The sequence below is a fragment of the Macaca thibetana genome, chromosome 14, assembly GCF_024542745.1.
Source record: "Macaca thibetana thibetana isolate TM-01 chromosome 14, ASM2454274v1, whole genome shotgun sequence".
NCBI classification, from domain to species: domain Eukaryota; kingdom Metazoa; phylum Chordata; class Mammalia; order Primates; family Cercopithecidae; genus Macaca; species Macaca thibetana.
Genome location: NC_065591.1, coordinates 92,291,782 through 92,310,483, shown reverse-complemented (window position 1 = coordinate 92,310,483; position 18,702 = coordinate 92,291,782). Strand labels below are relative to the sequence as shown.

General features: G+C 35.5%; 1 protein-coding gene across 2 annotated transcripts in view; it reads right to left on the bottom strand.

The window, feature by feature from the left end:
- The window catches only part of CNTN5 (contactin 5), a 1,339,954-nt gene that overhangs the window by 40,825 nt on the left and 1,280,427 nt on the right, over positions 1–18,702 (bottom strand). For both annotated transcript variants that reach the window (XM_050758026.1, XM_050758027.1), the window contains exon 21: positions 9,609–9,718. In XM_050758026.1, the coding sequence (XP_050613983.1) occupies positions 9,609–9,718 (110 nt within the window). The remainder of the gene's footprint in view (positions 1–9,608; positions 9,719–18,702) is intronic.

Here is an 18,702-nt window from a genome sequence, read left to right as displayed (position 1 = left end):
ATGCTCTGCTTCTACAAATGTGCATTACATAATAGAGTGAAACTGAGGATAGACATTTGATGAACTCATGGATGGCTGGGTTTAGGAATTAGAAATCCGTGTTTAGAGGTGGTGCAGTAAATTCACATTCATGTTGAAGAGTGAAAAAAATGAGAAATACTTCTGAATATGATAAAACATATCATCAATACTTTTTTGGTTCCATTTGTGTTACTACAATATGTTCAGGAAAATATCCTAATAGTCTTGAAAATAAAATAGTTTATGTCAAAATTTCGTAGAAAAAAAATTTTAAAGTTGTTTGGGTTAGAGAACTTCAACCACGAAGCCACGCATCTAGAATCAAATGAAACAAAAACACAGTAAAGTGAGTAACTATTTTTGATAAAAATTATAGAGTTGTGTTTCAATAGGAAAAGAAAAGAACAAGTTAAACAATGGAAACATTACTTCAATTTGCTTTTGATTTGATGATTTTCACAAAACATAATTTTTAGTTAGCCTCACAGTCTATGAAAATAAGCCAAGAAAGAAATCTAATGATAAAAGCTATTTGATTTAAATGAGAGTCCTCAGAATTTCAGAAAAGAAAGGATAAAAATGGCATTTTATTTTTTCTTATTGTTTAGTTTTTTGTATTCTTACTTTTACGTAGTATTAATAAACAGCCAGAGAGGCTCTGTAAAATGGCTGCTATCCACATAGCATATGGAAAATAAAACAATCATTGTTAGCTTTCTGGTGACTAGCTTCATTTCAGCTTCTTTCTCCCCTTTAACTTGTATCTGAAAGTCAATCTTCACACAAATACATTTCCTCCCCTCACTATACAAATTAAATACAATCTGTCTAGCATGAGTTGTTGTCAGAGAACGGGGAGGCCCATTTGTTTTGTCTCCTACTCTAATGATTACAGTCAGATCATAAAATAAAGAATAACAACAACCTTGTCCCTTCTGCCCTGAAGAAATCCCTACCACGACTTCTTTTATAGAGCAAAACACAATTGGTGTCTTTTCAGTGCAATCAATAAGTGGAAATGGCTTTAGTGACATGTCTAAAATGAACTTCTGAGTTGCATATCCTCTGGAAGGTTTAAAATGAACACGTGAACCTTGTACGTAGCCCAAGCAAAGAAGTTGCTAGAGGTGCCTTTTAGTGAGTATTGTAAAATGGGACAAGTTGTTTTGTCTTTTTTTTTTTCTTAATAATCACTAAAATGTTCAGAATTGAAACCAGGACACTGTGCACTTAAACTCATGCTGCAAAATACATTGTTGCTTATTGTTAAAATGAGTCCAGCTATTAAAAAGATAAAAATACAGTTAATAATTATCTTAAAATAAGGGATGAATGAATACAAGCACCATAAACTTGGCAATCATGGAAGACTTTGTTCCACAGGCAGAATATGAAATATAAATATTTTAAAAATTATGTCTACTGAAAATTTCATTTCTATTTTATTCAGTTAATATAACTTTTATTCGTTGACTTATTTGGAAAATTAAGGACAATTTCAGGACAGAAGCATATTCTCATTAAAACAGAGAAACTTACACCCATATAGGGCATTGGCACAAATTTATTCACACAGTTCGTTCAGAGGATCAGGATCCTAAGGAATCCTGGGATAATTATAGACACGAGAATTATATTGTTCCAATGTATTTCTTTTTTGTTTACTTTAACTTCCCATAAACCTCCCTCAATATTAGACTGTGAGCTTTTTGAGGGTAAGGACTAGATCTTATTTATATGTACATTCTCAGTGCCCAGAATAGTGCCTGATACTGAATAAATGCTTGATGAGTGAAGGAGTGAAAAAAAATGAATCATCCAACATTCCATTATCACAATTTACTTTGTCTGTTTTGCTGATCTGGGAAAATCACAGAAATGATTATGAAATTTGGCCTTATCCTTTACTCTTCCTTCTTGCCAGAGTGGCATCTGCTCTGAATTTGTATGCGCATAAAAATCCTTTTATGTTCTGAAAAGCTTGAGGGACTCTGCTCTAGGATTCAGGGTTTACCATTCACAGGACACTTAATGCTGGTGGGTTCATAAATTCAAAACTGAACCTAATAATTTACTTGTATGGGCTAGTGACAGAGATGGCAATCCAGATGGGACAGTTATGGTTATTCATGAATCAAAGTTGTTCAATAAATACAGCCCACTTTCAATTTTCAATCATGCTGCATATCATAAGCTAGACATTTCACATCTCTCAGTGTCAGTGCTTTCTACATTTAGTCCCTGCTGCCATAAAATTTCAAGCTAATTCCATGCAGGTAACCAAAATTTACAAATGGGTGGTGCTAAGCAGATGTTGACAAAATTTCTCAAATATTTGAAACATACAAATAGATGGATTAATGTCTCCATTTGGAATTTCATATTCTTTTTCTTATTTCTTCAGATGGTCTTTTTTGTGAGGTAGTGCTGTCCTTTCAGGAGGCAGCTGGTTGAAAGGAAGAGACACCATTTTTCTTTGTACAGTGGGGTTCTCATGTAGCCTAATTGTGACCTTTTAAGATGTCCACAGATGGATCCACTCAGAAACAGAAAGGGGTAAAATTGCTAAATTGTCCTCCAGCCTCTTACCATCGATCACCTTGTCTGGGCTGTTATCATTCTGACCTTGTCTTTTTGCAAAACTATTCTTACCATCTTAATTGCTATGAACATTCTATTAGATAAAGCAGTTCATCAATTTAATAACAAAAATCAATCACTATTTGATTTGAATTGTTTCATGTACTTGAAAGTGTTGGGTTAGTTAAAAATGAAAATAAGTTTAAGTCAAAATGCTCGATTTATTATTTCTTAAACCAATTAAGCTGTAACGGAAGCTTCCTTGTGAAAGGCCAAAATGCCAAGTGTAAGTAGATTATTGACAAATGCTACCAGGGGAAGCCTCTGACTGAGATCCTTACTGATGTTCTACAGAAATGCATCAGGGAAAAGATTATCAAACCCAAGTCATCAGCAAAAGGAGCTACCAGAAGTTAGGATCAAGACCCTAGTTTAGGATTGAAGCAAAATACAAAAACTCGAGAAAATAGAAAAAGTCTCCATTGCTAGACTGCAAACTTCATAAGGTCAGGAACTCAGTTTTATTTATTGTTTCAGCCTGAATACTGCATCAAAACATAGCAGGTGTTTAATGAATACTAGTTAAATAAATAAATGAATAAATAATTAACGAGATTCAAATGAAACATAAAGTCAGGACAGGGAAATGTGAGATGGCATTTGACTGTCAACTTAGGGTCAGAATCAGAGTCAGGCTGCAACCAAATCAGAAGAACCTGCAGTCAGAAGTGGGAAGGGAAAGCCTAATAGCAACTTGCAGGAGGGAGATCAGGTAAGGCTATGAGAGATTTAAGGACTTTTTTGCCCTTAATGATGCCATCTTCTCTCCAAATGACTCTTGCTCAAGTGTAGCTTCCCTCAATTAGTAGAGAAGAAAATACAAAGATTTCAGAGACAAGTGAATCACAAATAGGTTCTGGTTTGATTATTTATTAAGGAAAATGCATTGAGGTGTTATTAGTTAATACCACACTATATATTCCAGGGATACAGTCATCAGTTTCAAAGTGGAACATGGGTATGGCCTTGACAGAAAACATATTCTAGAAGGAAATAAATCTGTGTACATGACTTCAGAAATGATATCTTGTTTCTTATTTACCTTCTCTATAATGCCTGGTACATCAAGGCAAACACTATGTTAAAGTCTCAACTTGACTTCTTTTCACTCTGTTTGTTTGAGGCTAAAAGAGTTTTCTGCAGTGGCTACTTCTGCTCACATTATAATATGCGGTGCAAAAATATATTCAGAGGTTGAATTTTACTCTTAACCATTTCTGATACCAACACTGGAGAGCTGTGATTCTCAACACAAGAATGAATACCAAAACCCCTTGGTGTCCTGACAAGATACAGGAAACTCCACATCAAGTAAGGTGCTGATGGGCTGAGAGCTCTGAAATGATGTTCCTTTGCCCTCAAACTATTTCCATCAACCATTCTTTAGAAGCAGTGGCATTATTAAGGTTACTCAATGTCTGTAACTTGAAGTTACTAATTGACAACATAAGGGATATTGATTATTTATTTGATTGTGGAAGTTGTCACCAATAACCTGTAAACCAAACAGGCACTTTTCCATTGTTATCTCACTTGATCTCTTGGCAGCATTAAGCATAGTTAGCCAGTTCCCTCTTTTTGGTCAACTCCTCTAGCTTTTTTGATGCATACGTGGTATTCCTGCTACCAAACTGATTTATTCTCCTTGCCAGTCTCCTTGCTGATTCCTCCTCTTCAGCTCAACTTCTAAATGCTGAGTGTTCCAGGACATAGCATAGCCCCCCTCATTCCCCTCCTCTCTACTTCTCTCCTCTCCTCTTGAAATTTTGTCCTCTGATGCTTTCCTATGGCAACATGGCTTTAAATATCACTTCTATAATGGCCACCTCTATGTTTTCAGCCTTGTTCTCTCAATTAGACTCCAAACTGGCATGTTCTACTGCCTATCTGACTTACCCTCTTAGATTTCCAATAGGCATCAAAAATTCAATGTGATTAAATAGAACTCTTGATTTCCTAGCTTCAAATCTGTTCTTTGTTCAGCTTCCTTCATTTTTTTTTGGTAAATGTCACAATTTACCTATGTGACCAAGCCAGAGATGGAGGAATCATCATTTCTCTTTCCTCCACATCAGATCAGTCAGCAAATCTTGCCAGTCCTGCCTCTAAAATACACCTGCTTCTCTCCCACTCCACTGCTATGGCTGAAGTCTAGGCCACAATCATTTCTTGCTTGGATTATTGTGATAACTCTTAACTGCAATTCTCTGACCTTTCTTTCCTCTCCCTTTCATTCTTCACATAAGAGCAGCCAGAGTGATTAAAAAAAAAAAACCCATAAATTGGACATTATGACTTCCCTCCTTAAATTGTCTCAGTGGCTTTCTACTGCACTTCAAATACAATACAGACTTTTTTTTCATAATCCATATATCTATACATATCTTGTCTCTACCTAATCCTCCAACTATTTTAATTTTCCAGTGCTTCACTTTCTTTCTGTTCTCACAGGAACCAGGTTTGCTATACTTTTGACCCTCCATGTGTATTGTTATCAGAGTTTATCTCGTTACTTATTTGTTTGATTTTTTAAAAAATTGTCTTCCCCCATTAGGATGTAACATTCATAAGAGCAGAAGCTTATCTATCTTATTTATGTTCTGATTTGGGAAAAATAAGAGGGGCAGTTGAAAAACACTGTCTTCTCTATTTTCAAAATGGTTCATAGTTAATGCTTTTGTAGTAGCTTGCTGTTTTAGACTTTGCAGGGAAAGTTAAAATTATGGCTAGAAAAGTGACTCATAGGACTGACATTATAAGTACATAAAATGTGAAACTGATAATTTTGGTTTTGGTGACAACTGCCCTTGTTTCAATATTTGTTTCATTGTCACCATGCTCTGAATTTGACCATTAGTAAATTTAGGTAGGATGGTGGTAGGGATAGAGTGAAAAAGAGGATAAAAGTAAGAAAAATTGTTAAGCTTTTTGGGTTCATTATATTTTAGTAATAATTAGGGAGATCTTTTACTCAGTGACATTTTTGATAGAGAAAAATAAGTGGGGAGAAGATGAGAGCAGTAAATTCCAGATGTGTTCGGTGAAGGACAGAGGCAGAGCTCTCTTTCAAGAGAAAAAGTACAGAAAAGAGAGAGTAAGAGAGATTCTGAAAGTTTCACCTACATCATATTTAGTGTTAAATATACATGCAGCTATTCAGTTATGAAACAGTGTAAATCAAAAACAGTCTGCAGAATATACTTAAAATAACAGTTAATGTCATATTTAGCCGAAGTTTTAATTATGTTCTATTTATAAAAAGCAAAGAATTTCCAAATTAATGAGATATTGATTTTTATTTTCTGGTAACAAGATGCCATATTTTGAAACTACAATTTATAATGCACTATGAAATGGAATAGTTACTATGCCCATGAATTCTGTCCCCATTTTTTTGTATAACGTCATTGTCAGAATTTTTGTTGATTTATTTTAATTCAGAAATGTGGTCATTATGATGATTGTTCCAGAATTTGATTCATTCTTATTAACGTTCTGTTTTTAAATATATTCCATTTTTGCTTGCAATAAGTTATTTTGAATGAAGCCAATCTAGTGAAAACATTGTGTTCTGATGGTCTTGAGTGTCACTCTTGAGTAATCTTGATCTTAACCTCCAGCCAAGCCTTCATTATCAGCATTCCATAAAATCTCTCTCATCAAAGTTACTTACAGTCTCCACATTGCTGTATCCATCTGGCAATCTCAGGTCTCATCTTTCTGAATTTCCCAGCAGCATTTGACACTATGGAACATTCTCTCCATTTTGAAATTCTTCTCTTGGCTTCTGCATTTCTTCAGTGTCTCCTTCTTAGTTTCTTCAGCCAGACCCTCTCCTCTCCTTTGCTGAGTTCCAAATTATGGGCCACCCCAGAGCTCAATTCTCAGGCACCTTCTTTATCAACTATTCAGTGATCTCAGCCAGTATATGCGTAAAAACTATTTATATTCTGATGATTTCCCATAGTTATAGCTCCATCCCCAATCTTCCTCTTAACTCAAGATCCAAAACAGAATCCTTGATTTTCACTCTAAAACCCACTCTTCTTTGTGAGTTCCTCATCTCTGTGAATGACAATGTCATTTACCTATTTTCTTGGTAAGTATCTCTGCAATTATCTTTGTCTCATCTTTTTCATAGCCTACATGTAGTTTGTGGTCAAATTCTGTCTCACTTCAATTCAAAATCTATTTTAAAATGCCCACTTCTTATCAACTCCACTGCTACCACTCTAGTAGAAAGCAGCCTCATTGTCACTGAGGATGGAACAGCTGCCCCTCTGCTCTTCTCTCTGAGGTCCTCCCCAGGGTCTATTCTCTACCTTCTAGATTGAGAGAGGCTTTACATATGTCAGATCTTGACTTGTCCCTCCCAGTTAGAAATACTTTATGACTTCTTACACTTTGGATGAAATCTGAACTTCTCTGATTCCTAAGACCCCAGAAACCTGTTCCTTGTCCTGATAATCTCTTCATCATCATCCTGCTACCACTCTCCTTGTGCTCCCTACTCTCACCAAAATTACTCACTTCCTGTTCTTTGAAGAAGTCCAGCGTGCTAGTACTTCAGAGCTCTTGAGCTTGCTGTTCTCTCTGCTGTCTCTCATTACATCATGTCTCTACTCACACGTCACAACCACAGAAAGGTTGATTTCTCAAACCTCTGTAAAATATCAGACTCTCTCACTCTTTACCTTCTTGCCCTAGTTTTCTACATAGCCTGTATCATCAACTGAAAGTATATCACATTTAAAAAAAAAACAAACATACGATTATTTCTTAGTTTGTTGATTGTGTGCCTTCCCTACTACAATATAAGCTTTATAAGAGCAGGGACTTTGTTTTGCTCATTGTTTTGTTCCTGGCATTTAGCTCAATGTCTGGTACTTAATAGGTCTACATAAATATTTATTGAATTAAAGAATGAATGATTTATATTTAGGAAGGGAAGAATTGTGCACATGTGATCTCTGCAGGACCTCACAGAGAGATGTCAACATGGTGAATAATGATGGTTATCTGAAGGTCATGCTAATAGGGCAGGTAAAAAAAAAAAAAGCTTGAGGGTGACTGGCTATATAAAAGGAACATCCCTCTGAGATATAGGAGCCTGGATTGTCACTCTTCCATGCACCAGAATATACTTTGTGGCTTTCTGAAAGTACACACCCCAGACGTCTGCCCCAGATGTTCCGATTCAGAGGTTTAGAGTGAATTCACACTAATGTAGTTCTTTTTGGTTGAAGTCCCCAAAAGCAGAACTTGAGATAGGGATTTTGGTGCATATTATTTACTATGAGGATGCTTATAGGTAAAACCTATTAAAAAGGGAGGAACTCAGAATAGGGAGCTAGAGGGAGCTGAGCAAGAATGTGGTTCCAGGAAATCTGGCTTTGGCCTGATGCATACAGCAAGGCTCTGTATCATAAACTACACCATAAAGTTGTTTCCTCCCTGAGGTAAGAGACCAGTATCAGTCAGTCATTGATCTTAGGCTGACTAAGTGTGATGAGGTCACTTTCCAAGTAATGTAGCTCTCCTCCGTGGAGGGCAATTCTCTAGAGTGGAAGCTGAGAACCATTAGCAGTCAACACTCACAGCAGCTGGAGGAGGCACACTGTCCCTCCTCCATAGAGAAGGGAAACTGGAAAAACCACCACAATGTTTTCTGCAGTTGGATAGAAAGGGGCTAATTGTTCTGCACAAACATTCATTCATTCATTCAACATATATTTATTGTGGTCAGTTATGGGCCAAATATATATACTATCATTTGCTGAGATTTAATGATAAACAAACATGGTTCCTGAAGGATAGGGAGAAACAGAAATATTCATCACATAAACATGCAGTCATAATGAGATACTTACTAAATTATTCCAAATAATTAATTGAAGCAAGATTGTAGAAATAAGTCCATGATATTGTATAAGTAGGTAATGGTTTCCCATAAATTGTTTTTGCTGTAACTCTTAGAAAGATGGTATAAATACTTTATCATAGAAATCATTATCTAATACCACCTGTATGTTAATCAAATAATTATCAGGCATTATTTGAAAACTCAAATAGGATTAAAAATATGTTTCAGCCTGGAAACCATGTTAGTGTACAAGTCCTATACTTGATCATTGTTCAAAACACAAGATGATTTTCTCTTAATGGGAACTGAAGAAGAGAAAAAGTAAGAATAAATTCTTTTTAAATGCAACTAAAGTCTTGGGTCAGATGCTAATTCTTTTTGTCTTTTAGACATTATCCCCCTTATTCCTCTCCATGATTGGCCAAGCAAGGCAAGAACAAGAACAAGAGCTGTGTGAGAAGCAGAATCTTGTTATCATAGAATATTCATGTTCACAGACTACTCACAATCTGCTGGTCTCTGTGGAGGCTAAAATTTCATTGGTGTTATTCATTTGATATGAAATATTCACCACTATAAGACTGGAATAACTATGTTTAAAAATAGCAACATTTAAGGGACAAAAAGAAACTATCTGAATACATAGATACAATACAGATCATTAAATTCCAAGCAAAATTTGATAATTCAGCACTGGGGGTAAGAGATACCAAGAAAGTACAAAAGGAAAACTTGTATTTATACGTTAAATTATTAGAAAGAAAGACACAAAAACTTTTAAAATGACCAATAAATTGGATACCATTAAATATCTACCTATAGCTTCTGCTTTTGTCTACAACTCTATTTTCATCTTTTAAAAACATCTTTGCATAGTGCTATGGAAGCTATTGTCCTGAAAAATAAACCAGTTAATGAGCAACATAACAGATGTCAGTAAAATAGTATTTCTTAGTTTCTTTAACATAGAACAAAATTTCAAAGAAATTCTGTTGAAATTCTGAAGTGTCACCGAGATCTCTCTTTAGGAGAATGTGATGCCAGAAGAAATAATAAGGCTTATTTTCAATCATTCTGTTCATACCTCAAATCCCTGTGGTCTTCCTAGACTCTCCTTAATGTGTTTCCATGCAACAAGAATCTCTGACACAGACACACTTGTTGCCTTGACATCTGTGGGAGCAGCACTGGGTTCTGTATGAAGGAAAACAAAACACAGTTATAAAAAGTTTATGTCCATCAAAGCATTGCACGTGAGTCTGTCAGGTGTTAACTTCCTCTTACCTTATTTTTGAAATGAAGGGCTGTGGTAGTTATAAAAAACACAACAAAATATAAAGGTGATTCTTTTGGATTTCTATACTTGGGTCAAGTCTCATCAATACCTTACCAATGACAAATGACAAATCTAGCAAGACAAGCAAAGACATTCAGCCTTGGATCAGCTAAGACATTTCTGGGGAACTTAAATTTTCTGCCAATCTAGCATAATGCCTGTAAAAATGGACTGTGGCGTCAAGGTTTACTTCTTTTGTTGTTGCTGCTGCTGTTGCTTTTTGCCTTAAAACATTTTTTTTTTAGCTATTTATTTACCTTTGGGTAAGTTGTTTTATCTCTTTCTAAGCCCTAGTTCCCTCATCTATAACATGACTATAATAAGAGTATTTATCTCATAGATTTAAAGGTTGGTTTTAATTAGAATAGTGCATATAAAATATTTAGTACTGTGCTTGGCGTTAAATATGTTCATTCACAAAATACCGTATTATTTTATTTTTTATTCTGTGTAGGCATAAATAGTATCTAAATTTCATTAGACACTTTTTGTTGTTCCACCAGAAAACAACATTTTTATGATTATATAAGGAATATGCTATGAATCATGATATTTAAATGGCATGCATTGACTTTTAAGACAGGTGCAGGTGGAAAAGAAAGTCCCTGAAGGGCTCAGTGCTGTGGCTCAAAACCACCTTTCCATTTGTTTCTACATTCAGTGACCTTTCACACTAATTTTTTTGAAACACACAACGTCTGACTGGCATCCATCAAAAGGTGCACTTTATTCGAGCCTGCACTTGATGTGAGGAACAAAATATTTCTAGTGTTGACACGGTTGAATCATAAATACTGTGTCACAAACACACGTTAAATGAAATGGCAGAATAAAGGCCATACATTAGTTCAAACAGTTCTGTAAAAAGTCTATTAAAAAATTCTACTCCATAAAAATTGTAGAGATTTTGGTACTAACCCCTTATCACTGATTAGAGCTCAGCTTCATCTGTGAAATTTTTGTTTTGTTTTGTTTTCTTCAATTTAGGGAACCATATAGCAAAGATTGAGTTCTAAATAAAAATGTTAAAAGGCAACATTGAAGCTATAATCATTTTCTGAGGTGTTTCCTTTTCTAAAAGAAGCTAGTCATACATGTGTCTGGAATACTATTATATATTATTAATTGAAATATATCAGTCAAAAATATCTAGCCTGTTATTGCAAAAGGAGCCTGCAAAAACTTGGTTGGTCCATGTTTGCACCAAGCAATTATTTTCTTTTGGCCAAACCTTTGTTAAAAACACATGCTATAATTGTGTCATCTCAAAGTGCTTTGGTGAATTCACATTAATTTTTACACAGAAGCTGACATTAATTACTGCCATGGTATAAATTATAATTGCTCATTCTGTCACCTTTTGAATTTTTTTTTATTATTTTCCTTTGCTCAGCGGTTTCCCTCATCTCACTTTCCAACTCCCTATTATTTGTGCATCTATCCAATTTAAAACATGCATTCTGGAAAAATCTTCTATCTTATTCTAGAATTCTGATTACCAGACTTGCAACGGACATTTTTTCCCCATTGCTATTTGGTAGGAGTTAAAATTCTTGATTTTGCAAGTAAATGAAAGAATGTTGATGTTTTTGAGGTGTGTACAACTTGATCTCTGGGATTTAGGATACAGTTTATTTGAAAGGAAACCACACTTTGAATATCATTTGCTATTCAGTAGCAGTTTTACTTCTCTTCAGAATAAATGCATTGCAGAGATTTGTGTGCCAAATGCTTTCTTTCAACTTTTATATTGCTGAAGCAATTACATCTTTGTCAAAGAAGATTGCAGGGGGATAAATAACTTCAGAAGCACAAAACATGTGGTGGGGTAGCAACTTTTCCCTATCTCTTTATCTCCAAAGAAAGGAATTATTTCTCTATCAACTTTCAGTACTACTGTACAAGTTTAAGTAGTTCTCACACAGAAAGCTTAAAAAATATTGAAGTAAAAGTAAATAAAAATGTTCAGAAACCTGCTTCTCAAACAAGCACCTTAATTTTTATTTAAAAGCTCTAAGGATTTTAAATTGGGGTCATATCACACCTACATTTCACAGTTGCATTTTGGGGAGCTGCATGTTATAATTTCATATAATTGAATGACAGTGAATCAATCAACAAGAACTGAAGAGTCATTTTAAATCGTTTTTCACCCTCTTAATCTAATCAAGCGTGTCCAGGCTTGGCCCAGAACAGCTTTGAATGTGGCCCCCCAAAAATCTGTGAACTTCTAAAAACATAAGATTTTTTTGTAACTTTTTTTTTCTTTTTTTTTTAGCTTATCATCTATCATCGTTAGTGTATTTTATGTGTGGTCCAAGACAATTCTTCTTCTTTCAATGTGGCCCAAGGAAGCCAAAAGATTGAACATCCCTGAGTGGTATCGGAAGTTGATCTATGTTGACCTGAATTAGGAATTTCAGCATGTAAAAAGAGTGACCTCAGTCAGATTTTCCCAGAAATTTTAGTATGTAATATGTATGCCCAAGTGAACATTTTCAACTAGGTCAAAAATTGGTCTGCAGAGAGAAGTAACTAACTGGATCACAGAACATCTAGTTTGCATTGAAACTGGCCATTCGCTTTGAGCATCCCACTGTAACCGATTGATGGAAAGTTACAACTAGAAAGGACTCTAGAAGTCATTTGGCTCCAAAGTCACAAATGCAGGGGCAGTGAGTCTTTAGTCATGTTTTGTTTGTCTACATCATGTGTTAAATTAATTTAAGTCAACATTTGAAAATAAGAATTTTGTTGGTGGGACTGTAAACTAGTTCAACCATTGTGGAAGACAGTGTGGCGATTCCTCAAGGATCTAGAACTAGAAATACCATTTGATCCAGCCATCCCATTACTGGGTATATACCCAAAGGATTATAAATCATGCTGCTATAAAGAAACATGCACACGTATGTTTATTGCAGCACTATTCACAATAGCAAAGACTTGGAACCAACCCAAATGTCCATGAATGATAGACTGGATTAAGAAAATGTGGCACATATATACCATGGAACACTATGCAGCCATAAAAAAGGATGACTTAATGTCCTTTGTAGGGACATTGATGCAGCTGGAAACCATCATTCTCAGTAAACTATCGCAAGAATAGGAAACCAAACACCACATGTTCTCATTCATAGGTGGGAACTGAACAATGAGATCACTTGGACACAGGAAGGGGAACATCACACACTGGGACCTATTGTGGGGAGGGGGAAGGGGGGAGGGATAGCATTAGGAGATATACCTAATGTAAATGACGAGTTAATGGGTGCAGCACACAAACATGGCACATGTATACATATGTAACAAACCTGCACGTTGTACACATGTACCCTAGAACTTAAAGTATAATTAAAAAAAAAAAAAAAAAAGAAAAGATGAATTTCTGGCTTCTCTTGCAGGGGGCGGGGGAAAGAAGACGGTATGAAGCCTAAATTCTTGAGTGTTGGCCGATGAGGTTTAGTGGTGGACTCCCTCAGTCTGGGTGTGTGCTTCTACATATGCCAGAGTTCCTACTACTCCCTATTATCTCACACAAGGAGTACTTTATTATTTTTATTTCTTACCTCACTCCTATGTGCTTTGGGGTAATGGACCTGTTTTAAATCCATGCTGTCATTTTGCAGATTAGAAAAGTAAAACGTACAGAGGTTGATTTATCCATACTCTGCTTTTAGCTGTGAAAAAGCTCCAACTAGAACTTGGGACTCAAATGCTCTTTCCTCTGTTTTTAAATTGGCATAAAGAAAGAGGCTGGCTCATTCTTCACCTCCTAGAGTCCATTTTGAGTCACAGAATAAGTTTTACAGAAAACACAGATAGTTCCTTCTTTTATTGCTCAATTGCCTCCAAATAACTGACAGAGGAATGGATAGAATAAGATTAGAAGTAAACAAAAAGACAAAAGAGATGAAGGGATCACTCAAAATACTAATAATTGCTATTTATTGAGGTTCTCCTGTGTTTCAAACCCTGTTATTAATTCTTTACATGTCTTAATTAATCTTCCCAACAACCATGTTACTACTACTAGCATTTTTTCAGATGAAGAAATCAAGGGGCAGAGAGGTTAGGCTACTTACTCAAGATCCCACAGCTGCTTAAATGTGGAGGGAGGATTTGAACACAGGCAGTCAGGCTCTGAGCACCACACTGTTCTGCTTCTGTGCCTATGTCTCTGTTATACTCACCTGATGCTTTTTCCTTTTCTATTTCTCTCTTTCCCTTTTTGCCCCTCCACATCTGACTTCTCTCAAGAATGTTTGTGTTGGGCTCCCTACTTGGGCTCTCTACTTCTAGGTATTGTGAGAAACCATCTATATCCCCATTATCACCCGCTTAATCCTGCCACAGGCTCACTATCAACTCCTTTGGTTCCTGTTTCATAGACTCCCTGGTAATTTTGAACCTCAGCTGCACAGCTCCTCCTCAGTCATGTCATATTCAGGCATCTCTGAAACTCTCCTGATCTCTAAATCACAGGATGTATTCTGCCACTCTCACTCCCATCTCTTACACTGGGGTAATTTAATAAAAGTTCAGAAACTTATTTCTGAGACTGTACTAGCATTCTATCTAGTGGAATCAAAGACTTAGAAGGAAACCTCTTTCTTTTTTTTTTTTCCTGTTACTTGTGATGATATTAATTAGGCCATGGCTAACTCCTTCACTGTAATCTTGGGATATGTAGTGGACAGGCTGATTGATAGGTTTGTTTCTTTTAGATTAAAAATGTTGAACAACATTATCATGTTCATGAATTTAGATGATACATTTGTATGAAGTGACCTAGCAGCTGGAGATCTTCATGTCATATTGGGGTATGTGCTTGTAATATTGACTATACACCTGACTTCCCAAGAGATCCCTTCCCAAGAGACCCCTAGAGCAACAGCATTAATCAAAAGAGAGTTTAATAAACTCCTGGAGAGAAAAGGTATGGTTTCATTATTTAAAAATTCGGTGAAGACAACTGCAGTTGAACTTTTATAGGCACTAATCCAAATAGATCATCTGGAAAAGACAGGAAATTATTTCTTGTATTTTACAACTAATATGTCAATTGATTAATTTTCAAGTTCACATAAATCCCACTGAGCTCAGTTTCAGCTAAGGATGGATCTGGAGAATAACACCTTAGGAATGTTAGGTTTTAATTTGGGCTGTGGTAGCTCCACTTGCAATGAGATAATTGTATATCATTTTCTGCAAATGAGGACAGGCTTTTTAGGTTTAATAAATATATGAGCAGGACATATTTTACAGATAAGGCAAAAGCCAAGAAAACTAGAAAGGATAAAGGATCAAGCACATCACAAGTGAATAAATCTTTCAACCTATAATTAACTATATCAAATTTTCTTCTGTTTTTCCATTAGGTTTAATTGAATGCTCCAGTTCTTTTCGTTTCTGAAGTTACGGTGAGAAGAACTAAGTGGAAAATGGGTATGTTTGAGTATTCATTATTTCTTGAAATGTGGAAGACAAAGCCAATTTAATGTTTTTATCTTGGAAAAGAATTATTTTTTTATCAGTTTTACCATGCATTTTGAGAACTTATTTTGGAATTTCACTGTTCTTTTTATAACAAACGGAATTGTTTCCAAAATAAGGGTGTTGTATAGAATTATATCATACCCTAGAGGTCTGAAGTCAGGCTTAGGAAGGCCCATAAACCTTGCTTGGTTTAAATGGCAAAGATATTTGACACATGTACAGGGTACATGGATATCTTGGCAGGCAAATATCTCTCTTCTCCAGGGCTTATGTCAGATGCCGTTTGGCACTGACAGAGTCATTAAGGGTCGCTTCTCTTGTGGCAACATTGAAAGGTTAGCAGAAAAAACATTTGAAACTTTTTCTGAGAGTACTCTAAGGCAATACTAAACCTCAGAGTTGTGAGACTTAAGGTCATATCCCAAGTGATTTATTGATCAAGCATCAACATTTGTAAATGATGATTTCTTTGAAAAACATGTCAATTCAAGGTTTTCTCCGAAATAATGTAATTGTATTTGCATTCTGAGATACTTTATTGAGAGGAAAAGAAAGGGATAGAGAGAATGGAGAATGCACATAAACACGTATAAAAGCATGTTCTGGGTATGAATGTCATCTGTTATCCATGTTCCACTGGGAAACAGGTTGAGAAGTAGTAGTGTAAGGTGTGCCTTGTACGTTTTTCTGTTCTATGCTTCCCTCCCAATAACATAAATTCTGGTAGCTGCGTTTGACATTTTTCTTCCCAGCTTGGTGTCAGCTGTGAAAAGGTGGCTTTTTCACAGTGCTTAAGGCATGTAGCTGTAATCTTGAAAGGAAGAGGAAGAACTAAGCCCGTAAACGGAAATAGAAAGGCGGTCTCACTCCTCTTGATCTTTACTGTATCTAAGAATGTGGAGGGATTTTGAGGTGATAAACAAGTGGATTGGGTTAACGGAAGAATAAGGAAGCAGGATTTGTCTTATGGAGAAATACAATCTAGCTCAGATTAGTTGGGCTTTGGGCAAGAGTGTAATGATAAAAGACACACTGTGAAGCTGTCTGAATATCCATAGACATAGAGGGGAGAAACCTGCACTGGCAAGAGTCTAAGAGTGTAATACGTTATTTTACAAGGGCATTACAGGCCTTTCCTCTTTTTAAAAATGGTTTAATCTTGGAAATGCTCACTCCTTTTTAAGTAAAGCAAATTGTGAAGTAACTAAAAAAGGATGTTGGTTTTCCCTTTTTATTGTATAGCAAAAGTGGATCTATTATTACTATCTGTACTAAGACAATTGTTAAAAAGAATGTTTTATTTTATTTTAATCCACCTATTAATTTTTGAGACAGGGTCTCACTCTTTCACTCAGGTTGCAATGTAGTGGTGCCATAAAAGCCATAGCTCATTGCAGCCTCAAATTCCTGGGCTCAAGTGATCCTCCTGCCTCAGCCTCCCAAGGTGTTGGGATTATAGTAGGCGTAAGCCACTGCTCCCGGCTAAAATGATGTTTTAGAATATAGAATAAATTGACAGAGTTTTAATTTTAGATTTGTACAGGATTCCAGAGATGTTCTATTTTGAGACCTTCATTTTTAAAGTGGAGGAAGCTAAGCCTCAGAAAGTTGAATAAACTGCCCAAGATGGTCTAGTTAGTGTGATCAGATTTGAACTCAGGTTCTGCTAACTCCAGGTAAACGCTTTTCTTTTCCCTTGTCCTGCCTTTCTTGGTTGACACACTCTAATGATGCTAACGCTTTACTCATATTTACATATAAAGTTCTAAATTTGTAAACTTAATTAGTGAGTAAATGCCAAATACATGCTTGAATTTCATTGTCAGAACAAAGGACTCTGTCCAGATTTAATTTGCCTAATATATTTTGTATTTCAGTTGACTAAAATAAATGAAGTGTTACATTACTATGAAATATGTTACAGGAATAACCTCAGTGTCTTTAAAAGAAAATATGCACGTTTTCTATCTAGCTTGAAAGAGAAATCTCCAAAGGCAAGCCATTTCAAGTTTAAGAAAACACAAAGTAAAAAAACTCAAGGTGGTTGCTATAAATTAATTTCAAAGCAAAGGTTGACAAAGAAATTACAAAGCTGAATTTCTTACAGGCAGCACTGTTGTTACTATAAAAAGCATGTTCACAAACTTCTCCAATTAATCTCTCATGTGACCTTTGATGTTATATAATTGATAATTAGGTTCCAACATTTAAAAAGGAAAAAGAATATGCACTCCTGAATAACACATGTACTTCAAAATAGATCTTTTGAGCAATAAATAATAGAAAATATCATTATTGTATACATTCCTGATGAGACAGTATAGTATAATAGTTAAAAAATGTGCTTTCCAGTCATATAGACCTGGTTAAAATCCTAGCTCTGTCACTTACTATCATTTCTTGTAACTGTCACTTACTGGTGTGAATTTGAGTATGTTACTTAACCTCTCTGAGACTCAGTTTCCATAAATGTAGATTAAGGCTTGAGATTCCAATTTCATATTTGATTTTAACCTTTACTTTAGATAACATAAGTAACATGGCCTACGGGCTTTATCTGAAAACACCTCAGAAATCTGAGATGCTAAGTGCAATGAGTATCTCATCAGAATACCTATAGTTCCTTGCCATTACTTGATTCTTCACTTCCCTGGCTATTGTTATGCTAAGATAAACTTTCTGATTCTGCTTTAAAATTTGGCTCCATATTACAAAAATATGAGGCAGCTTACTATTGAAAAGCTACATCTTCCATAAATCAACCATTATCTTTGTTTTTTAATATTCACATTACTATATTTATATCCCCCGTGAAGCTATGAGCTTCATGGGAGATATAATTATTAATTATGAATAATACTCTTGAGCTGTTCAAGTCCTGCATGTGGGCACAGAGGAAGTATAAAGGTTAGTTTATATTTACCACACTGATTGGGAGGGTAAAATGAATGCTGCCTTTGATGGAATATTTTCTCAGTCATTTGTAAATTTAGGAAACATAAGTCTGTTTTTTCCTTTTCTCATTTTTTTCCCCATTTGTAAGGTCAGTTGAAATCCTACATTTGAATAGAAGAAGGACTAAGAAGAAAAGCTGCTAACTTTAAGAGGCTAAATCTATTATTATACTTTTCTCACCCAGAAAATTGATTTTTTTTGTTAAAACTTAAAATAACTCAGGATCTTTGATGTAGGAAGCTGGGTTTCCACTGTAGCTCTACCATGTATTAAGCATAACCATTTTTCAGTTTAACGCATCTGTAAAATAGGTACATTGTCTACTTGGTACTGCTTACCTATGAGTTCTATCTTGTGAATTAAAGATGGTCATGCCTGTAAAGGC